The sequence below is a fragment of the Topomyia yanbarensis genome, chromosome 1 (assembly GCF_030247195.1).
Source record: "Topomyia yanbarensis strain Yona2022 chromosome 1, ASM3024719v1, whole genome shotgun sequence".
NCBI lineage: Eukaryota > Metazoa > Arthropoda > Insecta > Diptera > Culicidae > Topomyia > Topomyia yanbarensis.
The window spans coordinates 75,447,395-75,468,624 of record NC_080670.1 but is presented as its reverse complement, the minus strand read 5'-3'; the positions used below and the strand labels follow the sequence as shown (position 1 = coordinate 75,468,624).

Below are 21,230 nucleotides of genomic sequence, written 5' to 3'. Positions count from 1 at the left end.
TGTGGATGATATAACACAGTTGGGCTCTGCACGGCCACCACTTCCTGCTGTTGCAGGTAGTAACACAGACGTCTTGGTCAGGCGAGAGGAGTCTTACAGCATATAATCGAAAATGGAAGGTTCAATTCCCGATTTCATCAAATATATTCCCGCGACGGAAATATTCTTGACGGACCCTGGTTGTTTGCGGAATATTTGAAAATTATCTGGTTACGTTCTTTTGAAGAAAAAACTATATATGCAAAAGTAACCCGATCAGAATGAAATAACAAGATTATAACAGAACACAAATTTTGTAACATATTGTGTTATAAATTAGTTCTCGTTAGTTAAAATAACAGAAATTTATAACAAGTAATAATGCGAGATATAGTTTTGAAATATTTCTGTTATGTGTTTCTGATCGGGAACCTGTCAGTTTTTTTGTTTAATGGTTTTGTCACGAGTCAAACCTTTGTGGATATATGAGGTGAGACCATCATCATCATCATTTATCCGAACATATCAAATCAGTAAAACAAGAAACTACGAACTTATTTCAGCTTCAAAACTGATTACCGATAGTATACGGGCAGTGTTGTTTAAAGAAATGACTTAATTCTTAATTAACTTAATTCGAGCCAGCTGAACAGCTATTACTATGTTCATAGACATTCTAACATTATACTTCATCCGACAAAGTAATTGGGCAAATGCTGAATTATACTTCGATTTAATTAAAACTGGAAACTCTAGTATTGATAAGGTTAAGTCCCATGCAAATTTCAAAGGCAATGCGATACGCCAGATCGTAGCTAAGCGAACGCAAATTATGCAGTTATTTGGAACCCCAAATAAAACCAAAAAAGTTTCTGCTGAATAAACGATCATTTTGCCCCACCCTAGTATGTAAGGTAACTCGCGATTGATATATTAGCAATCGAATACATGAACTAGCACGAATGGGGAGTCGTGACCAATACGCTAGAAATAATGAATTAGTTCACATATCCATGAATAATATTTTATGATTTTGTGTATTATTTCACGAGCACGGATATTGAATCGTGACAAATATATTAGGAATCACGAATTAGTTCACGATGCTTGAAAGGATTCATGAATGATATTCCGAGTTTCGTTAAATAGTTTACGAGAAAATAAATAGACTGTTTGTTTTGTGAACTAATTGACAACCATCAGATCATGATCAAGATGTAATAATTCATGAATCAGGCCACGTCGCATAGTCGAACTTTGAATAATGTTCCTAGATCTTTGAATAAAATCACGATGTAACCCTTGGTTTATGAATAATTTTCATAAGGTTGTGAACTAGTTCACGTACAGAAAATCGATTTGGTAATGATATGGCAGAAACCACGACTAAAATTCATAAAACAAAAACAATGATTTCCACTAATAAAAGCGTTATGCATATGACACTGAAGGAAAATTGTACCGTGAACTGCTCTAATTCCGCGCAGCGCTTAATACCGTGTTTTTTCTGAATGTTGTGAACGCCATGATGCCACGGGTTATTTACTTCGTACTACTATTTCACATATTTGAATGTATTATACACAATGTCAATGTATAACTCTTTTGACAGTTTGACATGCACTGCTCAAAAAAAATTAAACAAGAACGTCTGCCCCGAATTGTGAAACGTAGGCAACCGCTTAGCACCGCTTTTTTACGATTTGGTCATTGACGAATATGATTACACTCAAATCATTCACACGGGTATGAACTATAATATTGTACTCAAATTTGTGACAAATTTATTTACATCGTGATTTTTCATTGATAAATCAAAAGTCGCGGAATTCGGACATCACTTTGTCATTCGTGAACAATACCACGGCGAGATTTTATCATTAGTATGGCTCTCGAAAAATCGCATACTATACATTCTAATGTATACGGACAAATCTATGGATGGTGAGGCTAAAGTTAGGTTCATTATTTCTACTTTTGACTTGCTGGAAAACACCATCCGATATAAAATCGCGGTGCTCTTTACCAGGAGTACGGCTTATTAGTATGGTTAATACTGGGCTCCCTATAAACAAATACTCGCCTATGAGCAAATCAAACTATTGCATGAAGAAATTGAAATAAAGAAACAACGCCAATAAACAATCAACACGAATGGCACTGCTTTTTACCCTGTTTCTACATGGTACGGGTACCAGTTACATACTTGTTATTTACTTATAATATTCATAAAATTCAAAAATCGAGAGCTAAAATCAATATTGTGAGTTTTCTTTCTATTTCGTTATTTGTTCCAGTTTTTTTTTCTGATAATGGTGTTCAAAAACGTATTCAAGATTTTGTAGATTCGGTAATTTGAGTGTCCTGATTTGATAGTCCGACGAAAATCGTTTTGAATTCGTCAACCTTTTTCGTGAAATGGAAAAAAAATGTGATTATGAGATGCTGATGGTGTTTTGTGAACGGAGCAGACACACCTACGATATTAAACCAGCACTCCAGCCAGCTCCGAAGTATTCGATCCAAACGTAGATTGAAAAGATATACCCGCTGGCGAATACTTCATCCGGTTTTGCGATTAATGATATGATGGTCGATCCAACTGTGAGCGAAGTTTAAAAACGATCTGCGAGTTACAATACAAACTTTGCAGAAAATTACTTCGAACAACAAATTCTTTACGAATTTAAGCCAGATAACTGGCAAGAGTGAAAATGAGGAAAATTAAGCCGTAATAACGCCCATCAGCTTTTGTTCACGGTAATTCGACGGATTTTCGAAAGTGTGCTGTTTGTTTTTGGCGCATGATACTAGAAACAGGGCGGAGCGGTACAGCTTGAAACATATAACTGTTGCAGTTCAGCTAAGTGAATTTGGTGAGATAATCCAATTTATACTTGTTTTTTATTACTTACATATTTTATTGAATATCGTTTAAATCACTCAAAATCCTCAACCCATTTTCCTTCCCTACTAACAAAATCTAACATCCGTAATACCTATGGAGATTGCGTGGGTTCCGCGTATCTTTTTAAGTAGGTATTCAACTAACATTCCGTTCCCTTTGGCGATCGTAAGGACATGGCCAGGTGTACAGTACATTATACTATTTTATAAAAAGATTTCTCTGTTTCAGCCACCCACGATGAGTGCGGTCGTATTTGAGGAATTCCACGAAGATCCGTCCGAAAATCTTTAAAATCGTGACCGACCATCTTAGATTCCAATGAAACTTTACACGTTTCACCGTCATGCAAGACTAAATATTTTCCACAGGTAATAAGATTATTTTGACTCAAGAGCAACTTTTCAAAAGGGCGTAAACGTTTCTACGTGTATGAAGTCCAATTTTTTTTTTGTTCGATTACTGTATTTTATAGAGCAAAACTATCTGAAAACGAGTTACAATACTTCTGTCTGAAAAAAATGTTGTGTCATTTTTCAAAAAAACAAAAATTTATGATAAAAATTTAAATTGCGAAGAAACCCATTTTTTAAATTTTTTATATTTTGTTACCAAAAACCTAAAGAGAAAAGAAACATTTTGAATGAACAACATATGATTCAGCTATATAGTTTAATCAACCGACCCTATGGTTGAAATATATTTTGGTTGCTTTCATGTAACTTTCAAATGGTTTACAATATCGCCTTGATGTCAAAGAGAAAGTTGCACGAAAGTTTACGGGCCTTTTGAAAAACCTATTATTGTTGATGGAGAAACACGATTAACTTATGAAAAGGTCGTAATAAAACAAAATAATTGTGTTGTTAAAACAAAAGTAAAATAAAATATCTCGAGAACTACTACATTTTAGAAAATTTTTGTTAAGAGCATTTAGATTTAAAATGGCGTTTAGAATCATATTCAAACAGAAAATTGTATTTTTGACTGTAAATAGTAAGAATTATAAAAAAAATGTCAAAAGTTGTTGTTAGAAAAACTTTTTTATTGAAAGCTTCTCCATGATCCAAATACACTAAAAAGGTTGCTTTTACGTCTTTAAAACGATAAACATTAAATTTTTGACATTTTTTGATGGGGTAACGCGAATAACTTTTAAAAAGAGCATAATTACACGAATTAATTGTTTTTGAAGTAGCAAAATTTCAAACATCTCGAAAACTATCGCATTTTGGAAGATTTTTGTTAAATGCATTTTGATTTTAAATGTACGAAGTTATTGTTAGAAAAACTTTTTTTCCGATTTTTTCTCCATCATGCAATCACAATCAAAATGTTTCTTTTCTCTTTAGGTTTTTGGTAACAAAATATAAAAAATTTAAAAAAAATGGGTTTTTTCGTAATTTAAATTTTTATCATAAATTTTTGTTTTTTTGAAAAATGACACAACATTTTTTTCAGTGTATATTTTTTTCGGACAGAAGTATTCATTCCCTGTAACTTGTTCTCAGATAGTTTTGCTGTATAAAATACAGTAATCGAACAAAAAAAATTTGAAATTCATACACGTTTACGCCCTTTTGAAAAATTACTCTTGTATCAAAATATTCCAATTGCCAGAGAATATCATGGAGATTCATACAGCGAACACACCTGCAAAGTTTCGTTCGAATCGACGATGGTCATATTTTGCGGTCGGCCGGTTTCTCATGGAATCCCTCATTTGCTATACTATGCTATGCTATTCAATGGAGCGTGGTATTAGGAATTATTCAGCGTGGTATTTGGAATCACACAATCAAAATGCGCGGTATTAATATGTCTCTCGTCAATAATTTGTTCAAGACTTTGTAGCAATAAGTAATTTCAATTTTTTCATTAAAAAAAATTGATATCAAGCCAATTAAAACAAAGTGCACGAGCATTCAACGTAAATTGAATTTGTTATAGCTGCCTTACGCTTGAAACGTTCTTAACCTCACCTCACGGTATTAGAGCATGTCACGACACAAAATTATAAAACACATGATTTTTATTCATGGTTCTGCTTTTGTAACGTAACAACGTGATTACTTCAGAATTCATGTCATTATTAATTCATGGTGAATAAGATTTTGGGAGCAATTTTTCATCCGTACGGCCACGAATGAACCCCAACAAAGGTGATAATGCTTAAGAATTCTATTTCACATTAAAAATGAACTGTTTCCAAACATCAATCAAGCCAGGTCAATACAAGTGTGTTCAAAAAATAATAAACATATACACGATATGAAAACAAAGCATTTCCTTTAGATTAAGATAAAACACATAAAAATGAATCAAGACCATAAAACGAAACATTTTAATAGATCTTTAAAATACATAAAATTCTAGAACATTAAAATAAACATAAACTTAATAAATATGTTAAAAGCGATATTATTTGAAACGCTAACTGATAATTCATATATAATTGGATCGCCGAAATTAATGTTATTTTTCAAACTACGCTGTCCACAACAACATCATAGGATTATTCAATTGAATCACAGGTGGCAGCTCTATATGAGGATATGGAATGCAAAATTTATAACAAACTAAAACTACTACTTGTTTCATTTAAAAAAATCAACAAGATATGCCTAGAGAGTTCTATATTTGCTATTTATACTTGTATCTGATTCTTTCACCATTATAAACTAAGGCACGGAACATTTTAGTCAGACTGATAAATGCTATTCTATAAAATGTGTATTCATTCAAATCACAAAATGCGAGCTATAATACATTGTAAAAATCGTCTCAACTTCCGAATAATTAGTACTACTTCTAATTAAAAATAGACTATACTGCTGTGTTAGGCGTTAAAATTTAGGTGGAACACAGCGGATCATGTTAAAACTCAACTGAACACTTTTGTTTATAACCTCGAAATTTTCTTCGTTTGTGACGATATTTCTACCTATACCGATGTTAGTTTTATTATTTCATACTACATCCACCGTTTTTTTATTTTATTTCTTAATACATCCACCACTTCAAAGTTTCTAATTGAAATTGAAAATCTAAACCATATTTTGGTAAGAACAGATAACATATGACTTACCTCTTCACATAATGCCAGCATGCGACGCGTGCTGTCCAGTGACTAAAACAATTGGATAAAAATAGTGATTTTTGTTCATATTCACGTACGATGTTCAAATATACCTCATCGACCACTTGCTGTTGTTTGAGCTGCAACTCCTGCAGCTCTGTTTTTGGGACACCGCCTCCATTTTCCGCGGGGACTGCAGCCGGCATTCTGGAAAAAGAATATTGAAGAAAACGTTAATCATTCAGAACATGCATCCTTCCATTAAATTGCAATATTAGTTGACAGTCTTACAGAGCACCTTTTGCTACTGATATCTTCCTAAAGTATATAAGCTAGCACTTATAGCGTGCTATAAAACTTCAATTGTTACTTTGGTTATTAATACTTTCAAATACCTAATTTCACGATAACACCCCCATATATGCATTTAGAAATCAACATTTATTGTCGAGTGTGATGTTTCCGAACTAAACAGACTTTCAAAGTTATATTCAATTGACGAATCTCATTCAATTGTTATAGTACACTAGTAATTTAACAGATAACAAAACATGAAAAATCAATAAATAGTACTACAAGTATCACATTATTTGATTCATACAATACGGAAAATTTATAACAACAATTATTTGTTGTCGATTCTACTACTGTTCGCTTGTACTACCATATGAATTTTGACAATATCTTCACCTTCATTCTTGTTTACGACCGTATTAAAACGGTTCGCAAGTATCTCACTCATCTCATTTACGTTCGAACCAATTATTTTCATTCGTGCTTTCGAACATCACTCGTTCGCCTGAATAGAGCCATTCTTGTTCACGTCGTATCGCTAATTTTTAACTTTGTGATTCGCAAGTCAAAAGTTGAGAATCGCTTATTCGTTCGTTGTATAGTTCCGATCGACGCATCTCTCCAACAATTTTATAATGATATAAGTGTTTTTTATTTAATCCAGTGGCGTCTCGTCCACCTGTTCAACCTGTGCAGTGCACGGGTTGTGGTTTTAAAATACAATAAAAAGCAAAACACTGAATATTCAAATAAAAATTGGTACCTAAACTTTGAAAAAATATGATGTTCAATTGGAATTGCCAATAAAATAGTTTTTGCGTATGCCGAAATGCTGAGATGTTCCAAATTAGCTATCTAGAGGCAGCCACGCTTGTATCAACGAAATATTTCTCAAGTGTTTTTTTCGAAACATTTCAGTATCTAAACCGTAATGAAAGAACGAGAAGCAGAACTCGTTCACCAAAGAATCAGAACAGGTTGAGCATATTCTTATTTAACACAGTTGTTAAATTGTTTGCGTTTCCTTGCAACCAATTTATCGATGTGTATTCGTCGAACTGGTGCACCCAGCGTTGCCAACATTTTTTCAAAAAAAAAACTGGAACCTTTCTTGAAAAAATGGAGAAAATTGGATGCTAGAAAAAAACCCTTGTCATGTTTAAGTCAACGATTCAATGAACGTAATTTTTAGTAAACACGTATGTTCCTTAGCTCCTTTTACTGAAAATTTCAGTCGGTTTTTTGATATTGTTGTACAAGTTAAAAATATTAAAACTTTCGAATTTGATTGTTATTGTAATAGTTGGTCGAATTTTACTGATTTGAAGGTTTCAATCTAAATTTAAGACCATTCGCTAAACTTGAGGATGCGCTTAAACCTTTATAAGGCCCAGCGTTTGGGGCTATTAATTGAATTTATTCGTCAATCGATTGTAGACTACATTGCACAAACATTAATTGCTTATATACTATACTGTATACTATTCCTGTGTACTATGATTTCGCAAAAAAATTGAAAAACTTTTTTAAACTTGTTCAGGGTATGGTAAGGTCAATACTTTCACAATGCTCGTTATACACAGCCATCATCTGGTTTAGTGGCCCGAATTTAGCATAATATGTACGGTGATGACCTATCGCGAACAAATTTCTATTGCGTAATTGACGAGTAGGAGCATATAAATTTAATTTTGACAATACGTCAGATGAGTCAGTACGCTGCATGACGATATCGTTTAGAAACGAGATCATAGCATAGTCCCGACGTTCTTTCAATGTTTGAATATCTATCAACATACAACGTGCTTCTTAAGAGGGAATGCTGTCCATCTTAACTTGCGCAATGCATATAATATAAACTGCTTTTGAATTGACTCAATTCTCGCTTCAATACTACAATATTCTAAAATAGACCGAACATATGCTACGTAAAGAGTTTTAATTGTGTAAGGATCTTGAAAGTGATATCCGAAGCGTTTTATAAAATTAAGCATATTACTAGCTCTATGAACAATTGTGTTGTAATGTTCCACAAATTTTAATTTTTTGTCTAAGATAACTCCTAAATCTCCTATTTTATCGCATTTCAGAACGATTTGATTACCTAGTGTAATTGACACGGAGGTCGTGATTTGTTTTCTGCTAAAAGTTATGAGATTACATTTTTTAACGTTTAGTTCCAGTAAACATTTACAACACCATGTATAAAAAATTTGTGTTTCATTGTGAAAAACATCATAGTCATTATTATTTCTAATTTCTAAAAATAGCTTCATATCATCCGCATATATGAGAATTTTAATGTATTTTTTAAAAATAAAAGAGATGTCGTTGACATATAAAATAAAATGAAGAGATCCTAAGTGGGAACCTTGAGAAACCCCCGAAGTAACTTTAATTATATCAGATTTCATCTCATAGAATTTTAATATTTGCTGGCGATCTCATCTCTATTCCCAATTTTTCAAGCTTGAAAATTAACGTGAGAATGTCCAGTTTATCGAAAGCTTTTCTGAAGTCAGTGTAAAGATCTTCTATATGATTTCCTTCATCCATGGCATTTAACGAGTAATCTAAAAATTCTAAAAGGTTTGTACTAGTTGAACGGCCTTTAAAAAACCCATGGTGTGAATTTGTTATTTTATGTTTGACTTGGTTGAAAATGTTTTTTATTTATGATGGATTCGAAAAGTATGGAAAAGCAAGACAGAATGGCAATTCCACGATAACTGCGAATATCAGATTTTTTACCCGATTTATAAATAGATATTAAAAAAGATTTTTTTCCAGTCTTTTGGGAAAATACCAGATTCTAGTAACTTATTGAACAACCAGAATAAAGGTGACGTGAGCTCAGTTGCTGAATACTTTATGAAAGCAGGTGAAATTCCATCAGGTCCTTAGCCTTTAGTGGCATCTAGATCATTGAGACCAGACAATATATCTTGAACATTATTGTGACAGACACCAACATCTCTTGAATAATCAGGAAAATAAGAAAAATATTCAAAGTCACGATCATTGTCTGAATAGTTAGAATAAGTTTCTTGAAAAAATGTTGCGAAGAGATTACAAATATCCTTTGAAGTGTATATATATTTCCCATCCAAAGACATTTTTGATGGGAAGTTGCGTGAATTCACTTAATTTTTATGTAATTAAAAAAAAAATTGGGCATGACTTGATCTCATTTTCAGTTTTTGCATTATATACAGTTGGTGCCGAAGAAATAGCCAAAGTTAGTTGGTCACGAATGCTGAGGTATTTTTCCAAATTATCGTGATTAATAGAAACACGGTTCTCTCACTCTATACTGCTACCGCCCGTTAGAAAACGTCAGTCTTTGTAATATTTGATGTATTTCCAACGAGATTGGTGCAAATATTAAGACATATCGAGCTGGATCAGAAATTCAAAGAGAAATTAAGGTGGGTTACTGGTTTTTACCTGTCTAACAATAAATAACCCCTGGATTCTGAGGATAAGTTGAAAAATGAGACCACAGATTACAGACGTTCATTTATTCATTTTATTTTTTGCAATTTTGCCACTTGTAAACCAAATTTTCGGATTAAAAATAGTTGTTTTTACAAATTTTCATCACCAACTTATAGGGTTTAGAGTATTTTTTCCAAAATCGAGCTAATTTTATTGTTCAAAAGGAAATCGTCGTATTTTTTTCAAAAAAAAACTCTTCACCAATCTGACACTTTTCACTGTATCTCAATAAAAAGTAATAAGAATAATTAACAAGTAGATTTCATAAGACTGGAACACTTCTCACAAATATTTATGAGATTTATGAGAAATTTCACAGTTATCTTAAAACTAGGGATATAATTCTATTTAAAAGATGGAGGACAAAAGTTTCAATAAAGAGTAAAAATTATAGCTATCTTAAAACTAGGAATACAGAATACTAATTTGATTTTTTAACGAAAACTTATGCTTGGTCAAGATATTCAGAGTGTGGCTTATTTCCACATCAGTGTAGCAGCAGTTGTATCAAGGACAGGGGAGAGAAGGCGTATGGTGACAGGGAAAGAAGAGCAAAACTTTCAACTTTCGCTCAAGCGGGGGGTGGGGGGGGGGATCAGCGAAACAAATTTGCGCCTCAGTCTAGTAAGTCGTCGAGTACCGGATTGGCGGATGGTATTCTTCGGACCCGCGGGGAATCCTTCAAAAGTCATCGGACCTCGAGTCGCTTTCGCTTCAGTTTCCTTCTATGCAGGCGTAAAGGTAAGGGCGACGGCGGTTACATAGTGGCACTCTGGAGCTGATCGGTTCCACAAGGCAGGAGGAAACTCTAAAAACGAGAAATAAAAAGAGAGGGGCTAAATTGGGATATTTATCGTTTTTATGAAAGTATAAATAAGGGACATATAGGGGAAATCACGAGTTGCCAGCATATCTCGGACTGGTACATTGGGTGGACCCGAAGGGAATCCTTTAACTGAGACCTGGCGTCACAATACCCGGCGCATACCCAGACAACGTGGTCGATGTCGTGATAGCCCTCGTCACAAGCGCACAGACTACTTTCCGCAAGCCCAATACGCCGCAAATGCGCATCCATGGTGTAGTGATTGGACATAAGTCGGGACATTACACGAATAAAATCCCGACCCACATCCATCCCCCTGAACCAAGGCTTCGTTGATACCTTTGGGATAATCGAATGTAGGCATTGTCCAAGTTCCCCATTGCTCCACGAGGTTTGCAAACTGTTGAGCGTCCTCTGACGACAAATACTAAAAAATTCGTTGAAGCAGATTGGCCTTTCGTATATGTCACCATTGAATGCGCCCACCTTTGCTAATGAGTCGGCCTTTTCATTGCCCGGGATAGAACAATGAGAGGGGACCCAAACAAAGGTAATCTGATAAGATTTTTCAGATAACGTACACAAGGACTCCTGTATCTTCCCCAGAAAATACGAGAATTGCTTTTTAGGCTTCTCCGCACGAAGAGCCTCAAAAGAGCTGAGGCTGTCCGAAACGATGAAGTAGTGATCTGTGGGCAGAGTGTCGATGATCCCAAGGGTGTACTGAATTGCAGCTAACTCTGCGACGTAAACTGAAGCAAGATCATTGAGCTTGAGTGAAGCGGTGATAGTATTACTGAAGATACCGAAGCCAGTGGACCCATCGAGATTGGATCCGTCAGTGTAAAACATTTTGTCGCAATCGACTTCCCGGAATTTATTATAAAATATATTGGGGATCACTTGCGGGCGTATATGGTGCGGGGTTCCACGAATCTCTTCCTTCATGGATGTGTCGAAGAATACAGTAGAATCAGAAGTATATAGGAAACGGACACGGTTGGGATTGTACGAAGAAAGATTGATGCTCTGTGCCATGTAGTCGAAGTACAAGGACATAAAACGGGTTTGAGAATTAAGCTCGACGAATCTTTCGAAGTTTTCAATCACCAACGGGTTCAATATATCGCATCGAATGAGCAATCGATATGAGAGTTCCCAAAATCGATTTTTTAGCGGAAGAACGCCCGTTAGCACTTCGAGACTCATCGTATGGGTCGAGTGCATGGAACCCAAGGCAATGCACAAGCAACGATACTGGATTCTCTCCAGTTTGATGAAGTGTATGTTCGCAGCGGAGCGGAAACAGAAACACCCGTACTCCATCACCGACAATATCGTTGTTTGGTACAGCCTGATTGGGTCTCCTGGGTTTGCACCCCACCATGTTCCAGTTATTGTCCGGAGAAAATTGATCCTTTGTTGGCATTTCTGTTTCAGATACCTAATGTGACATCCCCAGGTACCTTTAGAGTCGAACCAGACCCCGAGATATTTAAATGTGAAGACCTGATTGATCGTTTCACCCATTAATAGAATCTGGAGTTGCGCCGGCTCGCGCTTCCTAGAAAAAACAACCAACTCAGTTTTCTCCGTGGACAACTCGATACCTAGTTGAAGAGCCCAAGCAGACAAATTGTCCAAGGTATCTTGTAATGGTCTTTGCAAGTCGGCAGCTTTGGGCCCTGTAACAGAGACCACTCCGTCGTCTGCAAGTTGCCTTAGCATGCATGAATTGGCAAGACAATCGTCAATGTCATTCACGTAAAAATTGTAGAGTAGGGGACTTAGACATGAGCCCTGGGGAAGACCCATGTAGCTAAATCGCAATGTTGCTAAATCGCCATGCGAAAAGTGAATGTGCTTTTCAGACAACAGGTTTAGCAAAAAGTTATTTAAAATTGGTGAAAGACCATGCTGGTGCAGCTTCTCTGACAGAATATTGATAGAAATTGAATCAAAAGCCCCATTAATATCCAAGAAGACTGATGCCATCTGCTCTTTGTTAGCATAGGCCATTTGGATTTCTGTAGAAAGCAATGCAAGGCAATCGTTCGTCCCTTTGCCTTTGCGGAAGCCAAATTGTGTATCTGACAGTAAGCCATTTGCTTCAACCCAATTGTCGAGGCGAAACAAGATCATTTTCTCGAACAACTTCCTAATAAAGGACAGCATTGCAATCGGTCGATACGAGTTGTGGTCGGAGGCTGGTTTTCCTGGTTTTTGAATGGCGATGACCTTCACTTGCCTCCAGTCATGAGGGACAATGTTACCCTCAAGAAACTTGTTAAATAAGTTCAGCAAGCGCCTTTTTGCAGTGTCAGGCAGATTCTTCAGCAAATTGAATTTGATTCTGTCTAACCCTGGGGCGTTATTGTTGCATGATAAGAGAGCAAGTGAGAACTCCCCATCGAAAACGGTGTTTCGTTCGCGGTATCGTGAGGAGACGCGGCGCGGTACGTTTTCTGTACCGGGACAGAAACTTGTTAAATAAGTTCAGCAAGCGCCTTTTTGCAGTGTCAGGCAGATTCTTCAGCAAATTGAATTTGATTCTGTCTAACCCTGGGGCGTTATTGTTGCATGATAAGAGAGCAAGTGAGAACTCCACCATCGAAAACAGTGTTTCGTTCGCGGTATCGTGAGGAGACGCGGCGCGGTACGTTTTCTGTACCGGGACAGAGTCCGGACAGATCTTCTTGGCGAAAGTGAATATCCAACGGTTTCAATATTCCACGTTCTCATTGGTACTGTTTCGGTTACGCATACGTCGAGCCGTACCCCAAAGAGTGCTCATCGCTGTTTCTCTCGTTAACCCGTCGACGAACCGGCGCCAATAACTGCGTTTTTTTTTTTTTGGCTTTCATTAAACTCTTCATTCGCCTTTCTAGCGACGCGTACTGCAGATAGCTAGTGGGTAACCCGTCTTCCCGGAAGGCCTTATATGCAGTGGATTTCTCCGCGTACAGCTCTGAGCACTCTTTATCCCACCACAGGGTGGGAGACCGTCCATGGGATCACCTTCCACATGCAATCTAACTGTAGCGATGTCGAGCATAGTGATAAATCCAACGCGCTCGCGCGTGCTGGTGGTGTAGGAATCCGCGTCATTTCTCCCGTGTTTAAGATGATCATGTTGAAATTGTCGCAAAGATCTTGGATTAATTTTGATCAATTATCATCATGAAGACAGCCCCATACCGTACCGTGCGAGTTAAAGTCTCCTAGAACTAGCCGCGGTGCCGGTAAGGATTCCGTGATATTACAAAGCGTTCGGTGCCCTACCGAGGCTCTAGGAGGAATGTAGATGGAAGCAATGCAAAGGTCTTTGCCTTTGATTAGAACTTGAACGCGTAAAGCGCTCACAGCAAGCAATCGCATTTGCCTGGCCGAGATCATTCACTAAAACACGTATCTTGTTTACCCGAACACGTGTTATCTGAGTTACGGCCGGGTAATTAGCAGTCAGATCTCGAGAAAGTTTTAATATATTAACCGGTTTCTCTCCGGTCCGAAAATATACCACCCATGGCCCAGAGAAACCTTCTGGGTACTGCTTTACACGGCGAGCAATGCGAGTGTTAGGGGGATCAGGGACTTCCATGATTACATCAGATGGTATTTCGCCCTCGGCCATTTAAGCACGAGGGCAGAGCGTTATATAAACGGGAATGTGTCTTATTATTTGATTACAAGGTAGAGTAAAAGTAGGGAAAAGGAAAGAAAGCAAATGAGGAAAGAAAATAAAGCAAAACAACGTCGATTGTTCCGCACCAGCGAAAACAATGTACTGGATTTACTGCCGGCACCAGCAGAACAGCAGCTAACGAACGAACAAAGGATGACCTTCACTCACTGAAATTTACACACCGAACACCACTGTGAAATATAACGATCCGTTCCGTTCAAAGGTTGGGAGACGACATTGTATATGTAGTTATGTTTTTAATTGCTGTTTATAAACAAAGTTGTATATATTAATAACCGTACACTCTGTATACTAGGTTAAGTTTCAATAAGACCTCATATGTCAGTTGGAATATAATAAATACAAATACAAATACAAATTCACAGCAGAAGACGTTATAAATTCTTTTGAGTTCTACATCACAAGGAAATAAATTCAAAGAAAGTGGAATATAGCGAAGCAAATTATGTTGACCAAATCAAAGTAGCTGAAAATCTCCCAAAAGCTATTCTGAAATTTCTACTGGGCGATATTAGGATGCAAATAAAATTACTGGAGATGATTATCGTTAAATTTTGTCCTGAATTTTCTTTTAATAGTTCTATAAGTATCTTTTTCGCTACCGTATAATTTAATGAATTAAGAATATATTTTTTTAATTACTCAAATCATGATAAGATCTTATGTACGGGGAGAGGGGGAGTTCACCAAAGTCTTACGAACTCTTATCTGGGGGGAGGGGGAGGTTGAAAAGTTCTAAAAAAGTCTTACGTAATTAGTGTACAGCCCCTAAAACGCTAGGTGCCATACAACCACTTTTCCAAAGGCACCATAACTCTATTAGTTTTGTGGTACCTATAATACAGGTACCGAAAATCCCGGGAATATCGACCAATTTTTGGTACCGTAATACCGGTACTGAACAAAAGCCAGTACCGGTATTTTCGGTACCACACAATTTTTTTACGAAAAATATGTGGACTATCTAGGTGGACCTATTTAAAAATATCGGTCTGCAAGATGACTTTTAATTATATTAAGCCATTTTTGCCATGTTTCTATTGTCATTATACCCATTGGAAGCCGTTGGTTAGAGCAGTGTCTGCTATCTTTGTTCAACGCATTGAGTCAAATGGTAGCGCAACAATAGGGGCACTCGATTCGAGTTTTTGTTACGCTCAAACACGAGAATTTTACTGTTTTCAGCGCATTTGTGTTATTATATTGGTTCTTATTTATTTTATTTATTTATTTAATTTATTCAATGAACTTAAGACCTGTGCCTTTTATGTTCTAGTTATAAATGATAGGAAGAAGCGTTTCTAAAAATATTATTAATAACCAAAAATTTAAATTAAATGAAAAACTAACATTTACACACAATTTAGATGCTCCACATATTCCTTTTTGAACCCTACCAAAGAATTTTTATTCTGTAATGCACTAGGTAACAAATTCCAAAACGCAATACCTCTCACAAGTAATGAATTAGAATAGTAATAAGTTCTGCAACGGGGAATGTGATACTTTTTTCCTCTTTGACTTCTTAAAGGTACAAAGTTTTGTAGAAGATAGGCCGGACACTTTGTTGTAACGATGTTGTGTACTAATATTACAGTGCGACACTTTGCAAAATTGGCAAACGAACATCCAATCAAAGCAGGTTGAAAACGTGTTATACTTGAATATCTATTAATATTGAAAATAAATCTACAACAGCAGTTGAGAGCTACTTTTAATCTATTTAAACTAATAGCTGTATCTTGAGTGAGAATAAAATCACAATAGAGAAAATGTGGGTAGATTAGGCTTTTGAATAAAAACAATTTTGTTGATGAATTGAGTAACCAAGCTTTAAATCGAAGGGTTCTCAAGGATGCATATATTTTACCGCATTGTTTAGCAATGAAAGAATCCCACTCAAAATTTTTTTGAATTGTTACACCCAAACTGCAAACGGTATCTGAAAATTGAATCTGATTGCCATCGATGAAAATATCAGGTTTTAAAGCATCACGTCTCGAACGAGAGATAAATATTGCTTGCGTCTTACTACTATTCAGTATAAGGGAATTATCACCGGCCCATTGAAAAATTCTATTTAGATTCCTGTTTATAAGATCTGAAACTTGATCCCGGCTCATGTTAGAACAATCAAAATAAATTTGAACATCGTCGGCGAACATATGAACACCACACCCGTATAATTTGGATGGCAAATCGTTAATATATAACGAAAATAGTAAAGGGCCAAGAACAGATCCTTGTGGTACACCTGATACAATTGGCAGCAATTCGGAAAAACTACTATCGATAAAAACTGTCTGCTGACGTCTGGTTAAATATGAACGAATTAGTTCAACAGCATTACGGTTAAATCCAAAATTATTTTTCAATTTCTGACACAAATTATTATGCGATATAGTATCAAATGCTTTAGAAAAATCGAGCAGAATAAGAACGACTGATGATTTCTTATCTAGAATCACACCAATGTCATCACATACCTTAATCATAGCTGTTTTGGTACTATGACCCGAGCGATATCCCGATTGGAATTGATGTAATAAACTATTACTAGCAATGAAAAGTACCATTTGTTTTTTCAAATTTTTTTCAAACGCCTTTGATAAAGTACACAGGATACTAACTGGTCGCATGTTATCAAGATTATTAATCGCTGCTTTCTTCTTAATTGGTATAATTTTCGACATTTTCCATGAATTTGGATATATATTGGTACATATAATTTGATTGAAAATATATTTGATTGGTTTTAGTATTAGTGGTAAAATTGATTTAAGAAATTTGATTGGAAGCTCATCGAGGCCTACTGCATTAGATTTAATATCATATATGGCATTTATAATTTCATATTCTTCTATTGGTTTGAAGTTAAATTGATCAGTCAGAGAGTGACTAGTATCAATAATGCTTGTACTAGTGGAATGAGTAAAACTGTTTGCAAAATGCTGATTAATTTGGTCTGGAGTGTGAATTGTGCTTATTACATCACTAGTTTTTTTTAGCCCAAGAGTAGCGAATTGCTTCCAAAGATATTTTGGCGACATATTATGAGAAAATTGTTCACCATAATATCTTTTTTTAGATTCGGTTATTAAAGTCGTAACTTTGTTCCGTAAACGTCTGTATACTTCGCGATCATGATCCTGTTTTGAAATTTTCCATTTCTGGTAAGCGAGATTGCGATCTACAATTCCCCTAGAAATGTTTGAATTGTACCAAGGGTTGTATTTAGCTCTTTTATAAAATGTTCTTATAGGAACACATAGATCATGTATATGCTTAATATGCAAGTTGAAAAAGTCTACAAGCATAGTTGGATCATCGAGGCTGTAAAATTCTTCCCAATTGACTTGATTGTACATAAAAATGACCTTCGCTGGATCGAGGTTCTTATAATCACGATATTTAATAGGTTTTGATGGTATCGTTTGGGTACATACATCTATAGAAGCAAATAGCATATCATGATTCGACATGAATGGTACACTAACCTGTTGGAAGCATAGAACAAAATCCTTACGATTAGATAGCATTAAGTCAATCTGAGATGCACCTGTTCTGTGATAGTGCGTTGGTATACCTCCAGCTGAATAAAACGACAGATTGGACATAAAACTTTGAAAGCGTTTGCTTTTTTCCGATTCTAAATCTAGAATATTTGTATTGAAGTCGCCCAGAAGCAAAATATTATCATATTGATATTCCATGGTAGAAAATATTTCACTCAAAACATAGGAGCAATCTATTTGAGGTGGATTGTAGAAAACTCCTAGTAGCACCTTCGTGTCATTGAGTATAATTTCTAAAAGGATGAACTCGGTTGGTGATTCGATGTTCGATTTGCTCAAAACTCTATATGATAAATATTTTTTCATATACACTAATATTCCTCCACCCAGTCTACCCACACGATCATTTCTTATTGTGGAATAAGCATCGATATCTAGTGTATCATTTGGGACCCTATCATTAAGCCATGATTCACTAACACATATAATATCAACATCAGAAACGGAAGCAAGATTTCGCAATTCATCTAATTTAGAAAATTTTCTGGCACAAATACTTTGGCTATTCAAACAGCATACGGAAAGCTTGCCTTTGATAAATGCAGATCTCATCACTATACCAGGTATGCTTATACTTGTAGAGGTATTGCTATTTACATCAGCCATTGTCTAAAAATGTAGTAGGGGACGAAAAGGAATGTGTGTGGAGCATATTCGAAACGGTGTTTAAAGCTAATTTTAAATACATAATTTTTACAATATTTAACAATAATTTTTACAACCAAAATCATCATAAGAACACAAATCTTCAATCGGCATGAGCATAATCTGTCTTCTCGGTCTATCCAGCAGCAACCCCATCAGCGACAGCAGCAACAACAGCAACAACCACAACAGCAGCTTTCGGCTCCATAACTTTCAGGAGGGGAATCAGAGGATAGCTCAAGGAATGGAGAGATAGGAAAAAAGAATAATGTTCGTGGAAGGGGTTTTGATTTTTTACTTTTAGGAGTGGATACACGGAATATAAGGAGGGAGAGGGAGGAAGAGAAGATGATAACTGATATTCCAGATTCCTCCAGCACGTAGTGGCTCCGAAGTAGTTCATGGAGTTCAAGATCTGCCGCTCGCTGAACATCATGATAACAGGAAAATGTTGCGGAAAACTCGCCACCTTCATGTGGCCCATAAACTGTCCATCCAAGATGAGTGCGCACTGCAATTGGTTCACCTGCATTTCCGATACGCGATTCCAGAGGGGCGTAAACATGTAGATGTTTCAGACCAATCAAAATTTTTGGAGCACCACTACGATAATCGGTCACGGGCAAACCTTTCAAGTGACTATATTTTGCTGCAATATGCGTGTAGTCCAACGTTTGCTCTGGTAGTTTTAGTTGATCAACTGTGTGAACATTTTTCAAAGCGAATTGCTTCATCGAATTTGGCCCCGAGATCGACAGATCAACATGTCTTGAGTCACGTTCCATACGTGTCATTCCGGCAGTCCATTTCACCAGAATTGGCTGTGACTCCCCTTCTAGCTTAATATGTTCTGCTACTTTCTTTTCCACAAGCGAATAGGATGCGCCCTCATCGAGAAAGACAATCACGTCCACGAACCGCTTACCGTTGATCAGCCTGACCGGAACCATTCGAAATAGAACCGGTTGATTCGACTGCAAATCATGGGCGTTGCAATCTGTTGTCACAGGTGTCAAATAGCGCTGATAATTCGGCGGATGAAGCAATGGATGATGTCGTTCTTGACAGGTGCCAACGGTGCATTTGATTTTGAAACGACATCGCGTCTGACCATGCTCGTTCAGGCAAATGTTGCATAGTTTCCACCTGTTTACCTCCCTCATTCGTAGGTCCCAGGAAAGCTTACGAAAATCTTCGCAGTAGCGCTTATCCTCCAGCTCTTCTGATTTCCTGTCGTACTGCATTTGGACTGCCGGACACCAGTCTTCCCCCTCGCCGATATGTGTGTGCAGGAACCCTTGCGGTTGTTTCTCTCTGCGCATATGTTCGCGTCTGTCCTTGCCATCCCGGCGATTTTGCTCCGGCTGCATTTCGGTGAAGAGCGTCACTTCACTGGCTTCCGATACGAACTCTGACAAAAAATCTGCAAATGTTGCCTAAGTCACTACAGCTCGGTGTCGTTTGTAGCGCACCCATTCGAACTTAGTGCTAGATGGAAGTTTATCCACGAGCTCTTGAATCATCATGGGGTTTACCAGGTGGTCCCGGAGGCCTGCTGCAGCTAGGTGATCACTAAGTTGCTGTACAACGACGCCGAATTTGAAGAACGTCTGCAATCGGTCGATGCGCTCTTTTTGCTTTTGCTACAAGTGTCTGTAAAAGTTGTTCCAGTCGACCATATAGGTCTTTAAGAGTCTGCATGACGGCTGGCACCATTTCCGGTAATAACAATCTACTTCTCACCGCTTCGAGCGCGACCCCTTTGATACTGTCCTGCAATCTCCCAAGATTTTCCGAATTCGACCAGTTGCAGGCTTTATTACTGTTGTGCCAACTACTGAAGAACATTGGCCACTCTTCGGGCCTTTCCGTAAAGGTCGGAAGTTTCTGAAATGGCCCTTTTCTGGTAAGTGTGCCTTCGTTAGTTTTTTCTCCGGTTACTCCCATCGTTCTTTTACATAGCTGCCTTCGCTATCCGAATTATCGCCGCACTACGAGTCGCGGTTACCATACAACGAAGGCTCACGTTGTAATACCTTTCTGGATCGTATGTGCGGATTCCGCGACGAAGTAGTACCCAGCTTTCGTGGCAGTGGGTTGCCCAGATGGTTTTCGACAGCAGGTGTGGAGCTTTTTGGATAAGCGCCACGGTAATCAGCAGGAATTGGTTGCTGCCTTTGTTTTCCCGGGTTTTGCGTCGTATCCATCCACAATGTTTACTTTTTTGCCTCCTCCCGACTGATTTTTTCGCCCATGTCTGTTGCCGCCGCACCATTTCTGTACTGTACTGTATTGACCGTTCCTCCTTCATTTTCCGGAACTTTTCGTCAGCCATCCGCTGCATCTCTAACATCTCGCGCTCAAGCTCAAGATCTGCCAGATGTTGCAGCTCTTGGCGCTTCAACTCCCGGCGGAAATTACTTCGCTTTATCTCCTTCATAAGTTCCAGATCACGTTTGTGGTCCTGATCGACCTGTTCTTGCTCCTGCTCGTTGGCCAACCACATCTCATTGTTCTTGAAACCAAGGTTGGCAATGTCGAGAATTGAGAATTTGCAATCGAGAATTCGACTCGTTTTCATTTTCGGTACCAGAATTCGCTTCCGGATTATTATGACACCCCTGGCAGTTCCATGAAACTTCCTTAATTGCTTCTGTGACACCCACGCAGAAAAAGTGGAACCAGCGCTTACAGGTTCTACAATAAACCATTTGCTTGTCGGC

General features: G+C 37.2%; 1 protein-coding gene across 8 annotated transcripts in view; it reads right to left on the bottom strand.

Moving 5' to 3' along the window:
* LOC131677965 (synaptosomal-associated protein 25) overlaps positions 1 to 21,230 on the bottom strand; it is a 202,616-nt gene that overhangs the window by 129,197 nt on the left and 52,189 nt on the right. For all 8 annotated transcript variants that reach the window (XM_058958071.1, XM_058958075.1, XM_058958072.1 and 5 more), the window contains 2 exons: positions 6,077 to 6,170; positions 5,973 to 6,014 (listed from right to left, as the gene is read on the bottom strand). In XM_058958071.1, the coding sequence (XP_058814054.1) occupies positions 5,973 to 6,014; positions 6,077 to 6,170 (136 nt within the window). The remainder of the gene's footprint in view (positions 1 to 5,972; positions 6,015 to 6,076; positions 6,171 to 21,230) is intronic.